This window comes from Oryza sativa, chromosome 7, assembly GCF_034140825.1.
Source record: "Oryza sativa Japonica Group chromosome 7, ASM3414082v1".
NCBI classification, from domain to species: Eukaryota; Viridiplantae; Streptophyta; class Magnoliopsida; order Poales; family Poaceae; genus Oryza; species Oryza sativa.
Window position 1 is genome coordinate 4915802 of NC_089041.1, and position 23372 is coordinate 4939173.

The following is a 23372-nucleotide window of genomic DNA, read 5'->3' on the forward strand; positions in this document are numbered from 1 at the left end:
GCATCATAATCACTCAAGCAAGGAACTCCACAAAACTTTTCCACTATTACACGCCCAGTTTTGTTCGGCGGAGGAAACTCCACCTGTAGCCAGGCTAGCCTTTGAGTTTCCCCTAGCTTCACTATTCCTTCGGTGCGAATAACTGCACCTAACTTGCAAGTAATTTGCCTTAAGATGCTCTTACGTGAGATGTAGATGACTTTGGGTCGTTCCTAAGTAAAAAAAAAAGAGATATAAATCCTAAATGTATTATTAAGCAACTTGAGGAACTAATTGGTAGGTGAAACATTTTAGCGACCAGGTGGCAAAACCATAATCTTCTCTATATGCTGATTAATTCATTTTATAACAAATATTAGCTAAGCTATAACAATATCAAGGCTCATATAGTATATAAGTACGTACTGCATACCAAAATAATAAATGTTATTAAAGAAAGGAAATTAATTAGTTGCTAGCAAAATGAAAATGAGGAATAAATACACCGAGGAACAAATGATTTGGTTGATCGTTGTCCTGAGCAGGCATGGATGATTCTTCAACAATGCCTTTGCCCTTGTCCATCGCACTATTGCCAGGTGAGCTCATCTTTCCTTACAAATAAAGTGGAAAGTAACTAAGAAAATATCTTCACGCATGTACAAATAATTAATTAGTTATGAAAAGGACCAGACAGATATCAAAACACAAATAATCCAATTCCCTTAAAAATATGGGAAAACATGGAAATATTAAATTATGTAACAGGCATAGATAAGTATTATTAACAATAGTAATATATAGAGAGTTAATGAAGGACACCATTGCACCGTCTTAATGAAACTATTGGGAGGACATATATAATGCATATTCTGCTCTTATTTTATTTGATCGATATATAAAGCATAGCATGATTTTCCAAATGGTGAGTTACCTATGATGGGGTGCTAGACTTCAAGCGATGGCCATGAATGCGAAGTATGGTGAGAAAGTTGTTCTATAAATAGATCTAGGAGAGTTCAGTTCATGCATGTCATGCCAATCCCTCTGTATAGATAGGATAGATAGACTATGGCCCTGTTAAGATTCTAACTTTTTTCTTCAAACTTTCAACTTTTCGAACTTTTCTATACACGCAAACTTTCAACCTTTCTGTCACATCGTTCTAATTTCTTGTAATTTCTAATTTTGACATGGAACTAAACACAGCCTATGGAATGGATAGTGTATAGATCAATAAGACAGATAGACTATGCCAATGGCTAGAACGGGCAGCGGTGCGTGCAACCATTGATATGATAGCAGCCACATTGACATGACCTATCAATTTTGTTAGTATACAGACAAAACGTATTGATGAAGCTTGGAGTAGGATCGTGTAGAATGACTCTGCTACATGTACCCCTCTTGTAGGAGAACTTTTGAATTCATCAAAAATTGAATTGTCTAATTAAGTAACTTCACCGAGCAGGCTCTATAAAAAGGGCATACTTGATGTTGAAGGAGCAAGAGAGCTACCACGCCTACATGCAGCCTGGAGTTCAGTAGGAGTAGGGAGCAAGGTATGTTTTCTAAACATTTCTGTCATAGTGTGCGCCATACCTCTCTCCCAATTTTCAAAAAAAGGAGGCTAAATAATTTATACGCAATTAATTGGTACCTTTTATTTATGTTTAATAAAATTTTAGGCATTATTGTCATTAAAAGCTCTACACAATTTTTTCTGAAGGATTCGTCATGGCTCAAGTAACTTTAAATTATGCAAGGATTCTAATGAAAATTGTGGATCAGCTCGGTCTTGAGAAACCAACAATGGCACACGAGAAAAGTGCGGATGGGATATTCCATTCCTTTATTGAAGTGGATCTTGTAAACTGGGTGTCTAAAGGATTCCGAGGTCCAAGACAATTTATAGGAACATCACCTATCTCTTCAAGAAGAGCTACGAGAAAAGCAACTCGTAACGCTGTCCAAAGGCTAGAAAAATGTGGCCTTGTTAAGATTAGTGATTACAGCCGGCGTGATTTGAAATTATGGAAGAAGAGAGTCATAAGGGTTACTACAGTATGCAAGGAAGTTGTGGAAGGTAGAGATGAGCTTGAGAGAGATTTCTTCTTTTTGCAACAAAACCGTGCTAAGTTACTTGTAGAGAACTGTGAGCTGCAGAGGAAAATTGTTGAGTTGCAAGAGAACGTAGATTGCTGGAAGGCAGATAAGGAAGAGAAAGATAATCTCATCATCGAGAACTATGAGTTAAAGGCAGAACTGCGTGCTCTAAAAAGACAACTTTCAGAAGCCAAGAATAAGAACGAATAAAATATATGTTGTTTTCTTGACAAATCAAGCATAAGTGCTCATTTGTTTTGCTTTGTTGAGGACGAACGTGCTCCATATGTAACATTAGTATTAGATGTATGTGTTTTCCCATAAAAATGTAATCTAAAATTACTGCTACTACATGTTTTCTAGCTGGTAAATTTCTCTGTAAATATTCTATTTAAATATGGAGGGTTCTAAATTGTCTCCAATTTACGATGAGAGAGCAACCTACTACAAGCTTACTAATATGTCCAAAAAAAATTGCATGCAGTCCAATGGATAGAGCAATACTTTTATTCTGACAAAAAACATGCATGCAGTCCAAGACTGAGAGAGAGAGAGAGAGCGCGCACTTTATTCAGACCAAAACATGCATCCAGTTCAATCGATAGAGCACATGGAGTACACTGTGCAAATACAGTCTTACAGAACACTCCAATCGGTATAGCAGGTGAGCATGCATGCTACATATATGTCCAATCTACACATGCTTGATCGTACAACAATATAGCCAGGTAGTAAACGTGTGGCATTATAGCCAGGTTAAGCTCTCTCTATAGCCCTTCCCTTTTTTTCATGAGGTTACGTAGTAGTATCATATACTGGCATATTCAGCTTTAGCAATCTTCATGGGTGATTTAGTCACCATGCGAGCATGAACTTAATTTTTTATAAAAAAGAATCACTCACGATGGCACAACTAACTTTTCAATCTTGCGGCAATTATTTACCCGTGCAATGTTATAAAGGATGGAAGATTGATGATATCGTACCGCTATCAATTTCGTTTTCTTGCCTGATAACAATATAATGATAATTGATAAATACTTTTTTATCCACAAAGGTTAGATTAATGTTATGTTTACCAGTACAGGCCGTTTAACTTCGTGAAATTAATTAGCCGGGTGCTCCAAATCTATTATCTATTATCTATCTATCTATTATCTATCTATCTATCTATCTATTATCTATTATCTATTATCTTCTATCTATTATATATTAAAAGTCCATGAAACATCCTATAAACGCTCCTAAACCGCCATGTGTCACTCTAAAAACGCTCCCAAGTCGCCATGTGGCGCTTTAATAAATTAAAAGAATTCTGAGAAAAAGCAAAACATCTAATCGTTGATTTTCATTTAATCTGATGGACCCATTATTTTCAGCCATCAGATCAAATCTCATCCCCTAGCTCCGGTTAACATGCGTACATCCCTCTCCCCTCCACATACGTGTCGTGTACAAGATTGAGTACGTATAACTTCAGTTCAGTGGGCCCACTACTCTTCCATCGGATGTAGAAGCATATATATGCTATCTAACAGATTCCTTTTTAATTTAAATCTGTGTTGAATTGTTCAGGTCTTCAGGATGTCCTACTTAAGCTTGATGAGTTACCCTACTTAAAGTACGTCATTGTCCATGACCTATATATATGCTACGCATGTCGTAAAGCAAATTTAAACAACTATAACATTTAAATCATAGCGCTAATTTTTTGAAACCGATAATTTTTTAAAATCATCTGTTAATTTGTTGTTAGTTTGCTTATGATTAAATTACGGGTAAAGACCTATATCCACTACATTCTTACTTTCAAAAAATAATATGTTACCGTTGGGTTATATTTTCTGACTTTTGAGTGGCACTAAAACACTTATTAAAATATTAAAAAACTTATAAAAATTAAAATAAAAATAAAATAATGATGTAGATTCTATCATCATACATAACTTCGCAATAATTAAATCAGATCAAGAATGATAAAATTAAAATAAATCTTACTATGTGTGATGATCTAAGAAATGACTCCCCCATTCTTAAATTATTATAAGTCAAAATAACATTATTAGATTTATCATGAAAACCATTTTATGTATTCATATTTTTCATATATACTATTAATATATTACAGGAAAAGACAAGTAAAGAAAATATAGATCTTTATTAATCAACAAAGTTCTTAGTCTCTATTTTTCAGTTAGTAAAAAAACAATAATTAAAACACATTATGTTTGTAAGCTAACCCTTTTTTTTATCAAAGTTCATCGGATCAGCTATATATATGTGTCGCATGTTTTTTTGGCTGAAAGTAGATAGATATCTAGCCCTTGATGGCTTAATCTACGGCGGGATACATGCTTGATTCCGTTACTGGTGGGGTTGCAGCTTTCCTTTTATTCGCTAATCCTTTGCCATTTTTTGATTAGCTTCATTTTTTTTCTTATGATTGTTGTTCATTACATACTAATTACAGTATATCAGTACTTAATATACATGTTAGTTACACCATAATTACATCCTACTTACACTATAATTACATACTAATTACATATGTAATTTTGGAAACTTATAAAAATATAAATATATGCTGACTATTTTTTCATAAAAAATATGACGACATATATAGATAGTCCCTATTAATACATTATTTTATACCATTAGTTCTTACCCAACTCAAATTATCTCCCCTTCAACTCTCATCTCCCCTCCTCTTCACTCTCATTCAATTCCTTCCCACATATTTTCAACTAGCAACTTGCACTGCACATCTCTCCCAATTCGCAACCCCCTTTAGTTCCGGGTAGCGATCCGGGAGAGAGAATCCGGGACTAAAGATGGCTGAGCCACGTGGCCGCGGGACTAAAGATCACTTAGACCCTTTGGAGTAATAAACCGGGACTAAAAAACCTCTTTAGTCCCGGTTCCTTTTGGAACCGTGGTTTTCAGCCGACCCAGCAAAGATCACTTCTCTAGTAGTGTTGATATAAAAATGATCAACAATTAGAAAGCTAAATGATTTGTTATAACCGAATTTTAGGGCATCCTGTTTCATTTATTATTAAATAAATAACTTAAGATCCATATTACTCATATTTTACTACATAAAAAATTAAACTACACCATTTGAACATAGACTATGCTTTGCATGGCAACGAAATAATAGTACTAATAATCATACTAACTATATCTATACTAAGTATTATGCATGTTATATTACTAGATTCATATTTTTGAACTACTTTCATGTGATATTAATTTCATATTTGTTGGGACCATAGAATGAAATAAAATACTGGTTAAAGTATGTTATTGAAGACCGTGTAGAAAAAATATAGGCCTTATAATTTGGAACAGAGGGAGTAACTATAAAACATATTAAAAAAATGATAATATGTACTATATCTTAAGTCACCACGTGTCACATCTTAAAAATATAATAAAATCTTACAAATTCGGAGGAGGAAAAAAATCTGACCATAAGTTTCGATTTAAATCGGCGAACATATGCCATTAGATTTAAGTTTAAAAAAATCTTAAGCTGGCATGTGTCAATTACATCTTTAAAATTACAAAACAAAACTTACAAATTTTTAGAAAAATAAGAAAAAAAAGCAATTATCATCAGTTTTCACTTGAATTGTTTTTTTACTTCAATCGGAACAACCATGATATTTTTCATGGCCATAACCATTCCTCCGTGCTTGACATTAATGGCTTTTATCTATTCTTTCTCCATGTTTTATTGCATATAAGAGCCACACAAAGTAGCAATATATAATTGGTTTAAAAGTTATATTTATTAATATTAAATTTAAATTTTAGGCCTAATGTTGACTAAGTCTTTTTTTTATAAAAATATAATATATATCATGCCACCATAGGGAAGTGAGGTACTCCCTTCTTCCTAGAATACAAGAAGTTTTAGAGTTAGACACGGTTATTAAGAAAGTAGGTAGAAGTGAGTGGTGGAGGGTTGTGATTGGTTAGAAAGAAAATGTTGGTGGAGAAGTTAGTTATATTTTGGGACAAATCCTAATGGCTAAAAGTTGTTATATTTTGGGACAGAGGGATTATATAATATGTATATTTTTGTCTTTATTTATATGTATATTTCTGTCTAGAAAAAAATGCTCGTGCATTGCAACGGGTGAAGTCTATTTTAATCTTATTTTTGTTATATGGTTTAGTTAAGATGAAATTCACTGTGGAAGTTCGCTTGGATATATATATTTTTAGAAAATCATGAGCTGTAGTTAGGAGTCCGATCGTCTCAAGTGAACGATTACTTATATGATTTCTTCTATATTTCCAAAAGTGAACGATCTTAAAAACCGACTCAAATACGGTTATATATTTCCAAAAGCAAATGAACTTAAAAACCGACTCATACACGGATGACGTACCAAAATACCGGCAAAAATATATTCAATTTTTATAATAGTAGAGAAGTATGTAAACAAATTGTGTCAATACCAATCAATTAGTAGGAGGGCTAGCTTTAGAACTCATTTATTAGCAATAGTTTTTCAAGATTTACGTTAAAAAAGAGAGCATTTAAACATTCAATTAAAAAGATAAAACACCTTACATTTTAATTTACAATTAATTTGTTAGACATGTTTTATGCACAAATTAAGGTTCCGTTAGATAGTGTGGATTGGATGAGCTTATGAGTTGCATGAAATACAAAGCTATTTTTTATAGGAATAAATTAAATATTATATAGTACCTCCATCTCAAAATTTAGCTAACAAATAGTTTGGAAAAAATCTAGATATGTTGGGAAGAAAACTTTTAGAACAAATAGTGCTTTAGAAGTGTAATAGGTGCCATCCGGATGATATTATTTGCCGTAGTACGTTTTTCAAGCACAACCTACGATACATGCCCGAGCGAATGCGCGGGCTAACTTCCTAGTTATACTAAAGCCACAATAATTTGATTTACTTATTGAGCATTATATGAGGTTGCCTGATGTGAATAAAATCTTAATAATTTTGTGTTCTCCTAAATAATCATATCAGTAAATCAAAATACAATTATTTAAGACTACCAACCAAATCACCATTTTCTCATTATGATCTTATTATTTCTTTATTAGAGAATAAAATGATGGCATGTTTGAACTGATTTCATGTTAGAAACATGTTCAGGAAAATATTTTACTCCTGAATCATGCTTCATATATACAGAATATTATTATGCCTGCAGCTTGCTTCTCTTATGCGTACATGTAAAGGAAATATAAGTGTGAGATAAGTTTCTCTCTGCACCTCCCATGCTTTTCGCATACATGTACAGAAGCAAGTGCATGGACATGAATATCACTGAACATGCTGACGGGTCATCTCATATAAATGTCGATTCGTACATCTCCTATAAAGGAAGCTGCCTAATTCCTCATGCATCCAGCCCATGGGTCTCTTTCTATAAACAGTAGTATCATGCATGCATGGTCAGTCTCTTTCCGCAAACAGTAGCACCCTGCATTCATGCACCGCCCAAACAGGCAAGCATCCATCATATGTAAAACAGGCAAGTATCCATCATATGTTCCAAACAATAATATTATGGATCGCTATGGCAATCTAGCTAATATAGTCACAATATTAACTGCTCTCTCTGTCCCACAAATATCAAACCTAGATTTCTAAGATATATTTAAGGAGAGATATGAATAAAATTTCTAGATTTACCAACCAATGTAGATAAGAGAGTAGAAGTTGGTTTATTTTGGGACAAATTTCAAACTCCAGGAGTTGGTTTATTTTGGGACGAAGGGAGTAAATGTATATCAGGACAAAATTAAATTGATGCATCATGCTAAACAGAACAATCTTTACTATATTCATTTTGGAGCTCATAGAAGTCCCCATGCTAACCATAAGAGGGTAAAAATAGCTATAATTTTCTGAGTTAATTAAAAAATGTGGGCATCAGTGTTGAAGTTAGTATGTTCCAATGTTCCATGTCCGTGAAACATTTAAATGGGTAAATATATAATTTGACCACGATGAAACAATTTATTTTGTCCAGATGGGTAGTCTCCCCATCCGTTTTCTGTGTCTTCAAATTCATTATATATATAGGGAGCAAAAAAAAACAAGATTATGTCAGATTTACACTCTCAAATTAAACTGTTAGAATTTTTATCTTCTTTGTTATGTCTAAAATATAATGAATTTAAAGTTAAGAATTTACGCATAAACGTAATACTATTGGAAGTACTTGTACAATTTTTCTTAATTTTTCTAGTAAAATTTGTTAGTTAGTGTGCACAGTGTGTACACGAGAAGGTTTGTGTGCATAGTATATGTTCTCATATACTATATTCATTAGTTTGCAGTGCTGCTTATATATAGTGAGTGTCCTTCGAGTAGTTGGTCTGGCAAGTGTTATTCAGGAAGAAGAGCATGGCTGATGAGAGCAATATTAGTGTTGAGGACAATCCAGCCGAGGAGATTAATACTACTCGAGAAAGCTGGGAATCGGAGTTTGAAGATTTTCATATACCAGAGATGACAGTTGCAGGTATAATACGTGAAGTTTGCATACCTTGCTGATTTCTTCTTATTTTTATATACATGAATGCATAACTGGGTGGTTGTGTACAGTAAGTTGGTTCTATGTATTCTCGTCGTGGGTGTGTCTTGCTATTATATAAATTTTACCAAAGTGATGAATCTAATGCTGGTGTGTTTCATTCAGAGGGAACTTTGTATGTCACTATTACTTCCAAGCTCCTTGTTTCTGAAGTCATGAAAAAGCTTAGAGGGTCAGATCCTATATATGAAGTTCGGCGTATTGGTCGTGGTCATGTGGCCAGTGCGGTAGTTCATATTTCCAAGAGTACAAGCTCTCTTGAGCTGGATACCATTAGAGTAGATGGTGATATGGATACTGAGATTTCAAATGCCGAGGAAAAAGTTGCTGCATCACTTTTAGCCCACCTGAAAAAAGAAAGAAAGGTCGTTGTAGTGGATGATAACTATATGGAGTGTGCTTATTACAGAAAGGATTGTAGGAAGCTAAGACGTTTTATATCTAAGGTAGTTGAAAAGCGTGATTCTGCAATGCATGCATGCTCTGCTTTCAAGAGGGGCTGGCAGATTACCTTGGATTATATGACCTCCACTGAGGATACATGCAATCAAATTTGTAATAGCTATTTTGGTCTAAACAATGGCAATAATGTATCTGGTACTGCAGCTTCCATACTGCTTGATGTGTTTCACCTTGGTGAGTGGATTGGTGAAACAGCATTTGCAGGAACTGCAGACTTGCAAGACACAACTGAGCGAATGTTGTAGAATGCAGGGATGTTGTTCTTATCCATTGTTGAAACCAAGGGTTGCATCTTTTCATTGGTGTATGAAATGTAGGTGTTTGTGCAATCTAAATTGCTTTGGTGTTAGTCTCATGCATGTCTAGTGGGATGTGAGTATGTGATTATCGTCTATGTTGCTCCAGTAATGTACCTTAATCAATGTTTAGTAAGGATAATCTATGCTGTAAAATACTTATTGGTATGTTTCTTTGTGAATATAAATTCTAGATACAAAACTATTTTACATCCAGATATAAAATAGCTTTTTTATGCCCATTTCCTTCTAAGGGACAAATTAACCCACTCCCCCTGCTTTTCTAGGGTCCAAAACCCACTTCCACCTCAGTGAAAGGATGGTCAAAATCCTCTCACGTCAGTGAAACCCACCTACTAACTTCCCCCGCACTCACCTCTTAGATGTCTTCACCTTGCAAAAACGATGCAACAACACAACGGCCATCGCGTAGTAACTTTGCAATTTACATGCAATAAGAATGCTAATATATATATATATATATATATATATATATATATATATATATATATATATATATATATATATATATATATATATATATATATATATATATATATATATATATATATATATATATATATATATGTGTGTGTGTGTGTGTGTGTGTGTACGGTATAACCTTTGTATCTATAGTGAATTTCTCACCAACACATATGACTTTTGTATCCATTCTTAAGCGATTTTTTTTTACTAACACGTATCGATACGTTTAATTTCTGTACCTATTATTTAATATTTTTTTATCAACACGGCACATATTTGCTTGGGTTGGACAAGAATAAATCAAGTGTAATTTTTTTATTCCACTATGATATGTAAATTGCAATTTTGCTGCCATATGGGTCTTATTGCAAGCAATCATACTGGGAATCACACGCATAGAGTAAAAAAGAATCACAAAAATTGTGCATGGGCGTCTCTCAGCAGCGTCCAGAATGGCAAAGAGGAACCAATTAATGGGTGACGGAATTCACGGGGTGAAAAGTGCAGGGGCATCGGGCCACAATGTAACCCGTGGGAGCAGCCCTCCTCCTCACTGTTGTCAAAATGCAAAAATATTTTCATACTGGTTAACACACTTAAACAAACATTTTAAGGCATTACAATTCAGAGCATTGTTCAAAGCACATTTACTTCTACGTACTGCCTACTAATCTCTTCACTACTTACTAATGACCACCACCAATATCAATAGCAACAACAGAGCCTGCAAAACTCCTAGGTACACCAAAACTCTTTCTCCAACCCTAAAATCAGGCACAACAGGACCCATCCATGGCTTCCCCCCATCATGGTTCAACACAAGTCTCCCTGCTTGACGATTACCAGCTTGCATATCCTTCAACAACTGCTCATACTGAGTTTCCCACATGAAAAACTTGCATGCCCATTCTGTCTGCATAATAATCAACGAAAACAATCAGCACTAAACCTTCTTCAATTCGAGAAATCAAAAAAAAAGTCACAACATCAAGAACAATACTTACATGTTCAATCCTGGGACACTTCACGAACCTCTTGTTTGGATTTGCCGGAGTCCTTGAAGTCCTTAGCTCTAGCTGCGTACCGGTACAACACAGCGGGCATGCAATCAGGGGCAGCTTACTGGTGTGAGGGTTTCGCACTGACGAAGACCCCGCGTAGAACGAATCCTCCATCTACCAGCTGAGATCTACCGCTACCAGCTTGAAACCAAGCGCCTCAGTCGTTGCCACCACCACCACCGCAGACACTGTTCGCCTCCCCGGTCAAAAGCTAGGATTTGGGATGGGGATCAATTTACGCTATCTGGTTTGGACCGAACCTAGTCGGGTTGAAATAAGCACGACCAAGGGCAAAATTGTCTTTATTTAGTGTTTCTCTCTCCAATTCCACCGAAAAAAATAAAGTAATGTTACAATTGTCCACTAACTTATTACACGTTTTTCGTGATGCCCAACAGTAAATTCTCGTTCTTATGGTGCCCACCAGCTAATCACACGTTTTTTGGAAGCGCTCTGGCAAATTTTGCCTTAAAAAAAGAGAGCAAAATCCAGGAACACGTACGTTGTCTGCCGTCCTCGGCGCGAAGGAAGCCAGACAATGGCTGCAAGGGGAGTTTGCGACGGCGACCTAGGACAAACCTCGAAGCATCTCCAATCCCAGCACATCGACCATTAGGTTTCAGCGTCGAAGTAGGGCTTGTGGTGAGCGTTGGGAAGCGATGAGCGAAGCAGACCCTGACGGACTGCCATCGAGGAGAGAAGCGACACACGGATGAGGCCATGCAGGACAATGACCATGAGGAGGAGCAGGTGAGGGAGCACATCGGCTGTGAGGGTGAACCGACAACTGGTAGAGGAACAAAATCCCATCCTCAACCGTGCTAGTGTCCGAGGGCAAGAATGGATGACGGTAGGCGTCGCTGCCAGATCTATCAATGTTTCATGTCCCACGCACTGGAGCTGTGCAGCTCTAGTATTCTCTGAGGCTGCATTCCCTATTCTTTTGCTGGATGTCATGGATGTTGTCCTCCCAATGACTTCCCCTATGCGCCGTCACCTGTGTGTTTATGTGCCCCTTTCACTGCGAGTTGGTTACAGTGAAGAGAATATTTTTTTCGCTGTATTGTAAATTTGGAGCTGGATTATGTACCCATTTGGCTGTGAGTTGATTACGGGAAAGACGTTTTTTTTATTGGATTGTAAATTTGGAACCTGGATTGGCGTCTAGCCATCATCTTTTGCTGATTCATTTTTGATAAAGTGATTATACATGACCCGTGTTTGGTTAGGAGTATAATTTGTTATCATCTGTTTTGTTTATCATCCATGTAGAAATATATGGGAAAGTTAGGAAGCACACAGTACATCAGTTAGAACTTAGTGAAGTAATCAGCGGTCATGCAAGTAATTAATGGTAAAGATTCGAATTTTGTGATGCCTGAAAAAGCCTAAATAAATGAGAAAATCCATCAAATGATATTAACAAACGTCCTATTCCAAGAAATGCCATTGGCGAACGCAAAAATACCATCGCCGACAAGGTTTCATTCATTCCACTCTGTTAGCCCATGTGAAAACATCATGTTCCCTAGGATGACTCTAAGCTAGCTACAACGCATTTGGTAATATGAGAGCTAATTTTATACTTTACCTAGAACATTTTGAGATAAATTAGTTCAGTATATCCACATTTCACATTTGACTATATCTTCCATTATTGTCGTTGATTTGTTTGTAGGTATGCATAGGGCTGTATATGGCTCAACTGCATGCTACTGGACTGCAAGATTTTGTGCTTGTATGAAGGCTTCTTAGTTAAAAGTCTAACCTACTAACTTTGTCCTCGAAAACAACAAATCAGTATATAGAAATAACTCAACATTAATAGATCATGTACACAGGAACACGAAACATGGGCAACTGCCTGTCCTGGTTGAGTGGTCAATCTGCCGACACAAATCATGCAAGTAGTGGTCTAACTAATTATTAGCATGCAATGGATATTGGGACTGTATCTTTTCTAAAAAAAATATTTAATGTGAGTTGAAAGTATTTTAGGTATGATTCCCTCCCGACAATCATGAAAAAAACAGCACATGGCTTAAAAGTCATAAATAAATCACAAATTAATTTTAAAATCATATTCCAAAACTAGTAGTGGTACGCCTTTTTAAGGGGAAAAGGCAAATCCAAGTGGGTTCATCTAAAGAATTCATATATAAATAAATGATTTGAATCCTTTCATGCAAAATTAATGCGTCCACGTCATCAACAAAACTTTAACCGTTCATTTTTTAATCAACCAATAAGAACCATTTTTATTCCTCAAATGTATAAAGATCATAAACACCCTTCGTGAAACTTCTTGATTGTTAAATACGAATTAACCAATTGGTTCTACTTAAGTAATATTTGTTAAATAGTAAATACGGGAACTATTAGTTGATGAAAAGGTATTTTTTATTACATGACACTAAACATAAACCAGTTCACTTCTGATTGTACCAAGGGCGCCGGTAGACCACTATGGCACATTTTATTAATCTACACATACTTGAAGGTCTAGTAGGCGAACTCCCTAGTCCATACTGCATTACCAAACAACATACAAATATACCCTAATATAGACTGCAAACAAGCTCTTAAGTATATTACAACAATATAGAAGGACATTTATTCCAATATGTACATAAGGAGCAATACTCGGCAATATGAGTAGACAATAACTGGATGCTGTGCCGAAGATGTTGTAGTAGGTTATTGACGGGTGCATATCAGCAAACTGTGAGCTCAATCATCACTGTAATTGCAAAAAATACAACTTTTAATCATTGTATCTTATCTAAATCATTGTGTTATTATTTAAATATGGTCAGCCACTAATACCATATAAACTAACCGAGTTACCTTGCCTTCACTTTTTTCGTGGAGAATAGTTCCTTGCGAGTAGACCTAGATCGTTTCCCAACCGGAGTTCTACGGCATAAATATCTAGCATTACAAGATAGTCCAAAGGAATAATAAATGCATAGGATGATATTTTTTAACTATAAGATGAGTCTATTATGAGGCTGTAACAACATATTAATTACATGTAGCTTGAGAAGTAGCAATATGGTGCATACCCATGTTCTTCAGAAATCTCATTCCCCTTCTGTGGTGATGTTTTTGTGATAGCCCCATGAGCAAAAGGAGGTGGTGGAGTGGCGCTTCCTTTAGGATCTGTTGGGAGTTCAGTTACACCATATGTCTGCAAGGTGGATGCTTTGTTGGAGCTACTCCCCGATGCCTCCATTAAAGGGGTAGGATCACATTTCTTTTGAGCACCTGACGTTCTAGCTAAGGTTGCATGGCTAAGACTATTTCCAAGAGTGGCATGAACACCATTGTTTTGCCCATCGATTGGGGGTGGATTAAACACTTTCCTTACTTGAAAGCACAATTGTCCAGTCCGAAAGGTCTGCTCACTTATAACTATTTGGAAAACAAACCTACGGCCAATGAGAGCACGGAGGGGTGACGGCAGTAAGAGCTGATTGGCTGAGCTTTCTTCAACTAGATCGGCAGCTGTTCGTCGCACAACTTGCTCCGCCATACCACCAAACATGAATATTTTTGCACGGTCAGTGTTGTCCTCAATCACAACATTTAACTTATAGCTGCATAGTGAATAAAAGTCAGCAAATTTAAGGAGGACAAGTTACCCTTTCATGTGTTACACCGTAATTAAAAATAAGCAATACCTGGGTGTGATTATTGGCTCTGTGTTGTCACAGTTAACACATTCAAATCCTTGAAGAGTTGGCTTCACACCCTTTCTACAAATACTGCAAGCCTTATACCACCAACCACTTGAGACATCAATTTCCTTTATACGTGCGTCACAAGTGAAGCGTACATCCTAAAACAAAATAGAGGACCAATTTCAAAATAATATATATTACATAAAAGTTTAAACTATACCTATCTTCAAAGCACGCTTACGTTGTTGTCATGAGGATTCAAGGATAAAAGCTCGGATATAGACTTCCTATTAGCATCTGCCTCGTTAGCCGCTCCTAGTGCAGCACCATCACTAGGTACGAGAAGAACCTCGCAACCTCTTCCTTGCAGGCTGAATAAACACATAATGATGCGGAAATTACATCATGGGCAAATATTGTGCCATATATAGTAACCAAATAAAGTGCATACATTACCTTGTACGAAAGGCATTAATCTCCGGAATATCAATGTTAATGTACCATTTTGTGGCAGCACTGCTCCGGCAACTTGGAGCACCTATGTATTTATAAACACACATATGTTTGTTTACAACTATCATCTAATTTTATAGCATGAATCAACAACGCACGGCATGATATAGACTAAAGCTCACCTGAGAATAGTTTCATATTAAGGCCAGCAAAAACAATTATGACTGGTTCATCTTTACCAATAGTTTCAATAAGGAACTCATCTTCAAAAGAAGTTGCATGCTCAGCCCATAAAGTGATCTCCAAGAGCCGATCGCTGTAAAATTATTGGTAAGAAACACTACGCTATTTTTTCGAAACCAAAAGGCATGAACAAAAATAATTTGTGAGAAAACAAACCTAAGGTCTCGTAATTCCACATTCCGCCTAACAGATGGCCCATTCAAACCGTTGCTTTGTACTAGAGGGTGCACAACCGTGAGTTGTCCAATAACATCTTTTAAAAAAAACAAAAGGAACCTATGTCATTGACTATAAAAATAACAAAAGTAGATGGGAAAATAAAAATATAATACTAAAAAGGGTCGAAATCCATACCTACTAAACCATTTGGATGCCTTGCCCTTTCATCCAAATCCTCAAAGTCCACGAAATTAAAAATGTAGAGTGGAAGACTGCCAGATATCTCTGTAGGGATCTCTTCAACAATAGTCCATGGTGTAAAAAAGATGGCATATGTGCTAGGCACAGCATTGAGCTTTTTTGTCTGTCTACTAACACGGAAATTCCGTAAGAAGTAGGCATGTCCCTCCACTATAGACGTTGAAAACTTCTGTATTTCATTTTCTCCCACACAAGCTGTAATGCCTACCCCCTAAGAAATTAAATCCATACCATGGAAAATAAAAATAATGTCATCCATGTCCTGTAAATAAACTGATATAATTAATATGATCAATTTTGTACCTCTTCATCGACCAAGATAAGTTCCAAAGCAGTAAAATCTCTTCTTTTGGAAGTTCCAGATAGATGCCATGACCTAGCAACTCTGACCTTTATACGCCAATTATGCCTGGTGGAATTAATTTGTGATAGCAGACTGTACTCCATCGGAAGCTTTTAAGTGACAAGAAGGAAAGGAACAAACTGATTAATTAGTTATTTAGTATAATCGAGATGTGGGATGTACATGGTAGGAAAAGCTGATGACTATGTAGCAAGAAAACACTAAAAGGTTGCAAAAAAAATAGAGGCTCAAAATCGGGGTAAAAATTAGGAGTAAGGAGGAAGAAACAAACTTGAACATGGAAGAAGAAATACTAAAGAGATTGCAACACCTCTTTGTAAACAATGTTCTGGGTAATACTACAAGTGGAATCCTTATCATTATCAATTAGAATTCTAAGCCCATTTCTAGAAGTGACACGGGATATAGCCACATAGAGTTGTCCATGAGTAAAAACTGGGCGTGGCAAATATAAACCAACATTCTGCAAAGTTTGTCCTTGGCTCTTATTGATGGTCATTGCATAACAAAGTCGAACAGGAAATTGTCGGCAGCTAAGAACAAAAGGCCATTTAGTGCTTGATACATGCAATGCGATTCGAGGGAGAAGGACTTTATGACCTATATGTGAACCTGTAATGATTTCAGCCTCCAAAACTCGATCACCTAGCTGTGTTATTATAAGCCGCGTGCCATTGCAAAGTCCAGCACTTTGATTTAAGTTACGTAACAACATCACAGGTGCTCCAATCTTTAATACAAGATTATGTGGAGGAATGCCTTTAAATTGTAATGAATTTAAAAACTCAACAGGGTAAAGCAAGTCTAGATTACCATGTCCTCTCGAGGATTCAACCAAAGTATCTGAACTCAGGTAATTTTTTTCATGGCTAGGGACCAAAGAAAGAACACGGCTGTTGATTTCATCGATAGTATCATTTTTTGGAGCAATAATAGCCCTCTCCCTTAAATAGATTGGATTGGAATATGATATTTCCAAGTTTGGATAAGTAGATTTAATAATATCATCTATAGCAGAGTCCAATCTTGGAATTAAGATGTCATTTGGTATCTCTATCCACTCGGAGTCTCCATCATCACTCTGTGAACTACCTTTTGCAGTACCATCACCAATACTCAACACCCATTCATTAAATTCTTTTATTTGATTAGCCGGTAAACCGCTATCTAACATCCCGAGCAATCGCATGTTCACCTTTAGACGTAAAACATTAACATGACTCCATAGGTATGAATTAGTTATTGATGCATCTATCGTCTCCAACCTACCCCCGCCCTCGACTACCGGTAATACTTGCCTAAAATCTCCACCAAACAACATAGTCTTTCCACCAAACACCCTGTTGAAACATGAAGGATCTATTTTACCAAGAATGTCACGCATGCTGCGGTCTAGTGATTCAAAACAATACCGGTGAGTCATTGGAGCTTCATCCCATATTATCAAAGAGCACTGCACTATTAAATCAGCAAGGAATGTCCCTCTCTTGATATCACACATAGATGCCTCGTCAATGACTATAGGGATTTTAAATCGAGAATGTGCAGTACGACCTCCTGGGAGCAAGAGGGAAGCAACCCCAGAAGAAGCTAATGCGAGAACAATATGATTTTCAGATCGTAGACGTGAAATAATAGTATTCCAAAGAAAGGTTTTTCCAGTGCCACCGTACCCATAAACAAAAAAGCATTCTCATGTTCTATCATAAACCGACCGAATGACAGTGTCATAGATGTGCTTTTGTTCCCCATTTAGTTGCTTGATCATAGTGTCATGCTCATTTTTAAGTTTTGCAACATCATATGCCATTTCCTCAGCTAACAACCTATTTTTTACTTTACTTAAGAGACTTAGATCAGGTTTAGGCAAGCCATAATTACTCATGGAAGCACCATTTTTAGTAAACAAATTATCAAACTCCACTAAAACATGATTTTTCAAATGTTGTTCAGGAACTGTATATAAAAGCAATTGTATTATCGACTGAATTTTACGGTGGATATCATCAGTGAAGTAAATGTAAAACTCATTAAACAGGGAGAGTGCATCACAAACAGAGCAAAAAAGGACTATAGTAACAAATAGTTGTCGCATCTGAGTAGCTGAACCCCACAGAGATGCTTCCCTAAGAGCCTCACGCCACTCATTGTCATCACCAAGTAGAACAAGTGCCTGACATGCATCCTTAAATGACGGGTATAAAACACCATGAACAGTACGCAGATCTTCATACGATGTAGCCCCCTTGACAACATTTAGAAGCATACGAAGGTAATAAAGCTCACCACAACTAGGATTAATGTAGATAGCCCGACCAATTTTTTTTGCTGTCGACCTACGAGAATGCCAATGTTTCTCCTTTTTATCCCAAACCCACTTTGTTGGAAACTCTATATATGTTAGCTCTCGGGCATTTGGATATATCTTATTTGCAGAAAACCACTCAGTCAAAGTTGACTTTCTTGAACGGGGGTCATCTACAATATCAACTAATGATCGCTTAGCTGGGTACACAATGCTATTCATCAAGGGAAGATGTACAGCTAACCTCTCAACTGCTGGTACTCTATAATGTATATCAAATTCAAACAAACGCCAAACAGCCTCATGCGAAGATAAATAACGGCAATCAATGTATTCTCGGACCTCATCAACATCGTTAGTTTGTTCTTTCACACTCGAGTTTTCGGCACTAAAGTCATTGCTATTAACTCCAGCTTCTAAATTCCTTGTAGGGTCGTGAGCGCCAAAGCTCTCAATTACAGCTCTAACACGGTCTGGGCCTTTAGTAATATATTTAAACAAGTATTTTATAAGATGTGTCTTATTGCACCACTCGACATTTATATGAGCTTGAAAACGCTTTAATAGTTTCAAGTTATATGGCACAACCCAAGCGTTATCCAATTTAACCCCATACCGCTCAACAAAGTTGCCTATTTCCGCACGACGCCTATACTGCACAAAACCATCCTCACCCACGACTGTGTCATCCTGGTAATTTTTTGGGAAAAATTTTGAGCACTTACCATCTTTCATGCATTTGCATTGTTTATTTAAATCCCCACAAGGACCATGCACCATAAATTCATCGACAAGTCTATAACCCTCTGGGTCTGACGACCTGTTGGGTATCTCTGCACATATTATTGAATTAATGAAGGAGAGATGTGGATCTTTAGTATTACCTTGAAGCCAAACCAAAATATGGACGTGAGGTAGACCACGCTTCTGGAACTCAATGGTGTATAGAACTGAAATATAGAAAGAAAATAGTAAGGTGTGATAATATATATATATATATATATATATATATATATATATATATATATATATATATATATATATATACACACACACAAGTTGATACAATAAATTAGCCCTTGATCACTGCAAAATGGTGACGAACAGACTAACAACTTTCTACATTTTTTTAACTACACAGGCCGCTCAAAAAATCATGTTGTAATATGCTAATTATAGCTTACATAATTAGTAGCTGGTTAAACTAACCAAATCCCTGTGTAATCCCTGTGTAACTTGATGGGGTAGGTACCTACTGGGTTTCCACACGTGAATTTTTTAATGTTACTTAACAACCGGACAAAAGGGCATCGATGACACACATCGATGCATGCATGCCTAGCAACACGTGGAGAAGTAGGATATAGAAATTGCACATAGTACAAACAAACAGAGCAAGAGTAGAGATCCCTATTGTATACAGAGTAGGAGCAAATTATGTGTGCATAGTGCAGCATGGTGAGTGCAAATATTTTCTCTTCCCTGACTGGAGTAAATAATATCTAATTTGGTAAATATTATATGCCACACTTATGAATTAATACAGCATGGTGAGTGCAAATATTTTCTCTTCCCTGACTGGAGTAAATAATATCTAATTTGGTAAATATTATATGCCACACTTATGAATTAATATTTAGCAAATATTCATAAAAACGCTTAATTAATAATTTGAACTTGCGCTATATATCTTTTTCAGCTAAAAAAATTCTGGAACACCATTAATAGTAATCATACCTGCCCGTGCCTTCCCAAAATAAGTACCCTTCTTCAACACAGAAACAAGTTCGTCCACCTTCAATTTGAAAACTCTACTTACTATATCAGGTCTATCTTCTGGTTTTTGCCCTAAAATAAATGCAAGAGCATCAGCTATTTCCTGCCACTTTGGATTACAAGTAAAAGTAATGAAAAGGTCTGGTGGCCCATAAAACCTACAAATTGCCATTGCATCTTGGTAATTTTGTACCATATATCTTTTACTTCCTGTAAAGCTAGCAGGCAAAATAACTTTCTTACCAACATTGTTTCCATCGACATCACCCTTGTGCAAGGCATCTTGGATCCCCTTGTAAATCTCTGACCTTAAATTCTTGTTGTTTCTAATGACAAACCTAAGTCTATTTTCCTCCACTGATGCAAAAGAGTCAACTATATATTGCTGGAACAGCCGGCCACCACTAATCAATGTTATTGCCTCACATCTACGCTGCTGCAACCGGAAAGCATAATATTCAAGCATTGTAACCTCGTCCCTCTTTCCAACCCGCAATGCCCCAGAACGGTTGTATTTAATTTTTAGCTTAAACCCTTGCTCACCATATGGGAAAAGAATAGGATACTGCAAAGACATATAATTAGCATGGAGGTTACTAATTCTACGTAGACCACCACCTCTCTCCTGAATTATTACATCAGGGCTCTTATTTTTTTCTGAGAAATCACCTACCACTAGAGCAGCTATCTCAGATCCAGTCGGTGCACTATACTGTGCCGCAGTTCTAGAGCGGTCATGCAATAGCCTAAGACGCAAAGGTTCACTCTGCCCTTCTTGTAGAAGATCCCTAGCAGCCCTAAATGATCTTACCAACTCATTTGATTCGTCGAACATTCTTATTAAACCTTCAACTATCTTTTTGTCGACTCCATTATCATCATCACAATCCCTATCTCTATCAAAAATTGATATGCGATTATGGACCTCATTCTCAGTATCAACGATGTAAAGTTGTGCATACCCTAGAGACTCACCTTCTTCAGGAAGTAAAGATCCAATCCTATGATGAACCTGGCCATTAATTTTGAACACGTATGGCCCCGGGCCTTTGTTTATACCATAGTCAATTTTAGCACCCAATGACGTGAAAGCGAACATAGAATTGTATGATCTAATAGACTTAAGGAAGTATTTGGATAAAATGTCACCATTTGGATCTAGCAATTTAGCCAAAAAAGGTGGAGGATGTTTCAAATATGGCAAGCAAACCTTACCACCCCTACAACACAGATGAAAGCGAATATGACCCTGGTCACTTGAATAAGACCTCTTCACACGCTCCTGATACCAAAACTGGGCACCACAATATCGACACACGTGGGCAGGAGGTCCGTAGTAGGAAATCTCATCTGCAATGGCAACTGTAAACAAAGCACCATTAATTTTTAAGGTTGCATTAATTTAAGAGGCCATCCTACACCTATATATACTTTTAATTTAATAATTAGAGTGAGTAATAATGTCACATGGGGAATCATTTTATTTAATTATCCATGTGTTCAAACAAAATTTATCATTCATGTATCGTATTGCACATGAGCTTCATACTGCTCTCATCATTTGATGATAAGGAATAAATGGGACTTAAACATATAAAATACCCTTGTAATAGAAAACTCATAATAAGTCATCTTTCTTAGAGGCATGTAAGAACGAATGCATCAAAGGATGTTACCTGGAACTTGCTGTTTAGAGACTGTGTTTTTTTTTAACTCAGATGAACAATTTCCTAATTTGAGAGGTAACACAGGTGTTATTAATGCAACAGATAATAGAATAATATATTATTTTATTGAATATGAGTCACCTACCCACCTTTCTTTGCTTTTATTATGGATCTCCAACGTTGCTGCCTTTCACGTATTGTGCCCCCAGTAGAGTGTGAACTCACACCTGCATTTAAAAGGTATTATTTGATATTGCAAATTATATATCCAAATTACATATAATTTTGAGCACATATGCACGGGTTTTCAGTTTGATTTATAGATAATATGCGCGTGATAAAAGCTTATACTAAAAAATGTAACATCAACCCAATAAAAGTAAAATATCAAGGCACCTGTTGTAAGAATAGCTTGCTTTCCGGACGCACGCTTTCTTTTTCGACCTGTGGGCGGCGTACTATCCATAAAACATAATTTCCTCTACAAACACCAATATAATATGTATAAATGAGAGAAAGATATCCAGATTTATTTAACGTAGTATTAGAAAACACACTGAACAATCTCAGCATGAGCAATATTAATGGAATAAACTGAGTAGTAGGTAGAAAAGTCCAATGTACGAACTATCGTAGTATTGTTTTCTTATCATCCATGTTAAATCCTTTTAGTCAGTCGAGTTAGACCAGTAGTTGTTAAGATAATCACTTGTTGTTAGGCAGGCAAGTTAAGCATATAAATCAATAGTTAGTTCATAAACAGTTCAAAGTTAGTTGAGTTAGACCAATAGTTGTTAAGATAATCACTCGTTGTTATGCAGACAAGTTAAGCATATAAATCAATATTTAGTTCATAAGCAGTTCAAAGTTAGTTTTCAAAAAAAAAATCAAGTTGCAGCACAAGTTAGCATCAGTAGCAACAACACAAGTCAGTTCAAAGTTAGTTGAGTTAGACCAATAGTTGTTAAGATAATCACTTGTTCTTATGCAGACAAGTTAAGCATATAAATCAATAGTTAGTTCATAAGCAGTTCAAAGTTAGTTTTCAAAAAAAAAAAATCAAGTTGCAGCACAAGTTAGCATCAGTAGCAACAACACAAGTTAGCATCAGTAGCAACAACAATGCTATAGTCAGCCAAGTTACAACACAAGTTAGCACGGACCAGATAGCCTCATCATATAGATTTTGTATGTTAATTCTAATACTATTTATTTAACACTATTTCTTAAGATACCATAGTTGGCATATAACACCTAGTACACTTGTAGAACATACCTTAATTTTGAGCTGCTATAGATAGCCTAGATGGGAACAATTTCTCGAGAAAAACTACCTATCAAGTGCTCAATGGCTTGTGCTTGTGTGGGTATGCTGGTGCAAGAAGGTAGTGCTGCTCTTATATAGGACGAGGGAGTGAGGCCATCGTACATTCGTGCACCCTGCAAACTTGTTGCATGGATGGCCAATAGC

General features: G+C 36.3%; 2 protein-coding genes across 5 annotated transcripts; one reads left to right on the forward strand and one right to left on the reverse strand.

The window, feature by feature from the left end:
* The first annotated feature begins 8471 nt into the window (after positions 1-8471).
* On the forward strand, positions 8472-9611 carry LOC4342615 (uncharacterized). Its single transcript, XM_015790943.2, has 2 exons — positions 8472-8613; positions 8791-9611. The coding sequence occupies exons 1-2, from the start codon at positions 8496-8498 to the stop codon at positions 9390-9392; spliced, it is 720 nt and encodes a 239-aa protein (XP_015646429.1). The 5' UTR covers positions 8472-8495; the 3' UTR covers positions 9393-9611.
* A 3761-nt stretch (positions 9612-13372) lies between these two features.
* Positions 13373-23275, reverse strand: LOC4342616 (replication protein A 70 kDa DNA-binding subunit B). Of its 4 annotated transcripts, none has more exons than XM_015790861.2 (17): positions 23178-23275; positions 22298-22382; positions 22051-22128; positions 21911-21964; positions 21450-21596; positions 20196-20306; positions 19343-19408; positions 16093-16242; positions 15724-16000; positions 15526-15622; positions 15309-15442; positions 15130-15211; positions 14915-15044; positions 14674-14831; positions 14056-14589; positions 13838-13906; positions 13373-13730 (listed from the first exon to the last, which is right to left on the reverse strand). In XM_015790861.2, exons 8-17 carry the CDS (start codon positions 16234-16236, stop codon positions 13721-13723), a joined length of 1635 nt encoding a protein of 544 aa, XP_015646347.1. In that variant the 5' UTR covers positions 16237-16242; positions 19343-19408; positions 20196-20306; positions 21450-21596; positions 21911-21964; positions 22051-22128; positions 22298-22382; positions 23178-23275; the 3' UTR covers positions 13373-13720. The 4 variants fall into 4 exon arrangements, with proteins under 4 accessions (XP_015646347.1, XP_025882585.1, XP_015646346.1 ...); XM_026026800.1 differs by having other exon boundaries at positions 13830-13906; XM_015790860.2 differs by having other exon boundaries at positions 13838-13921.
* Between the last annotated feature and the right edge of the window lie 97 nt (positions 23276-23372).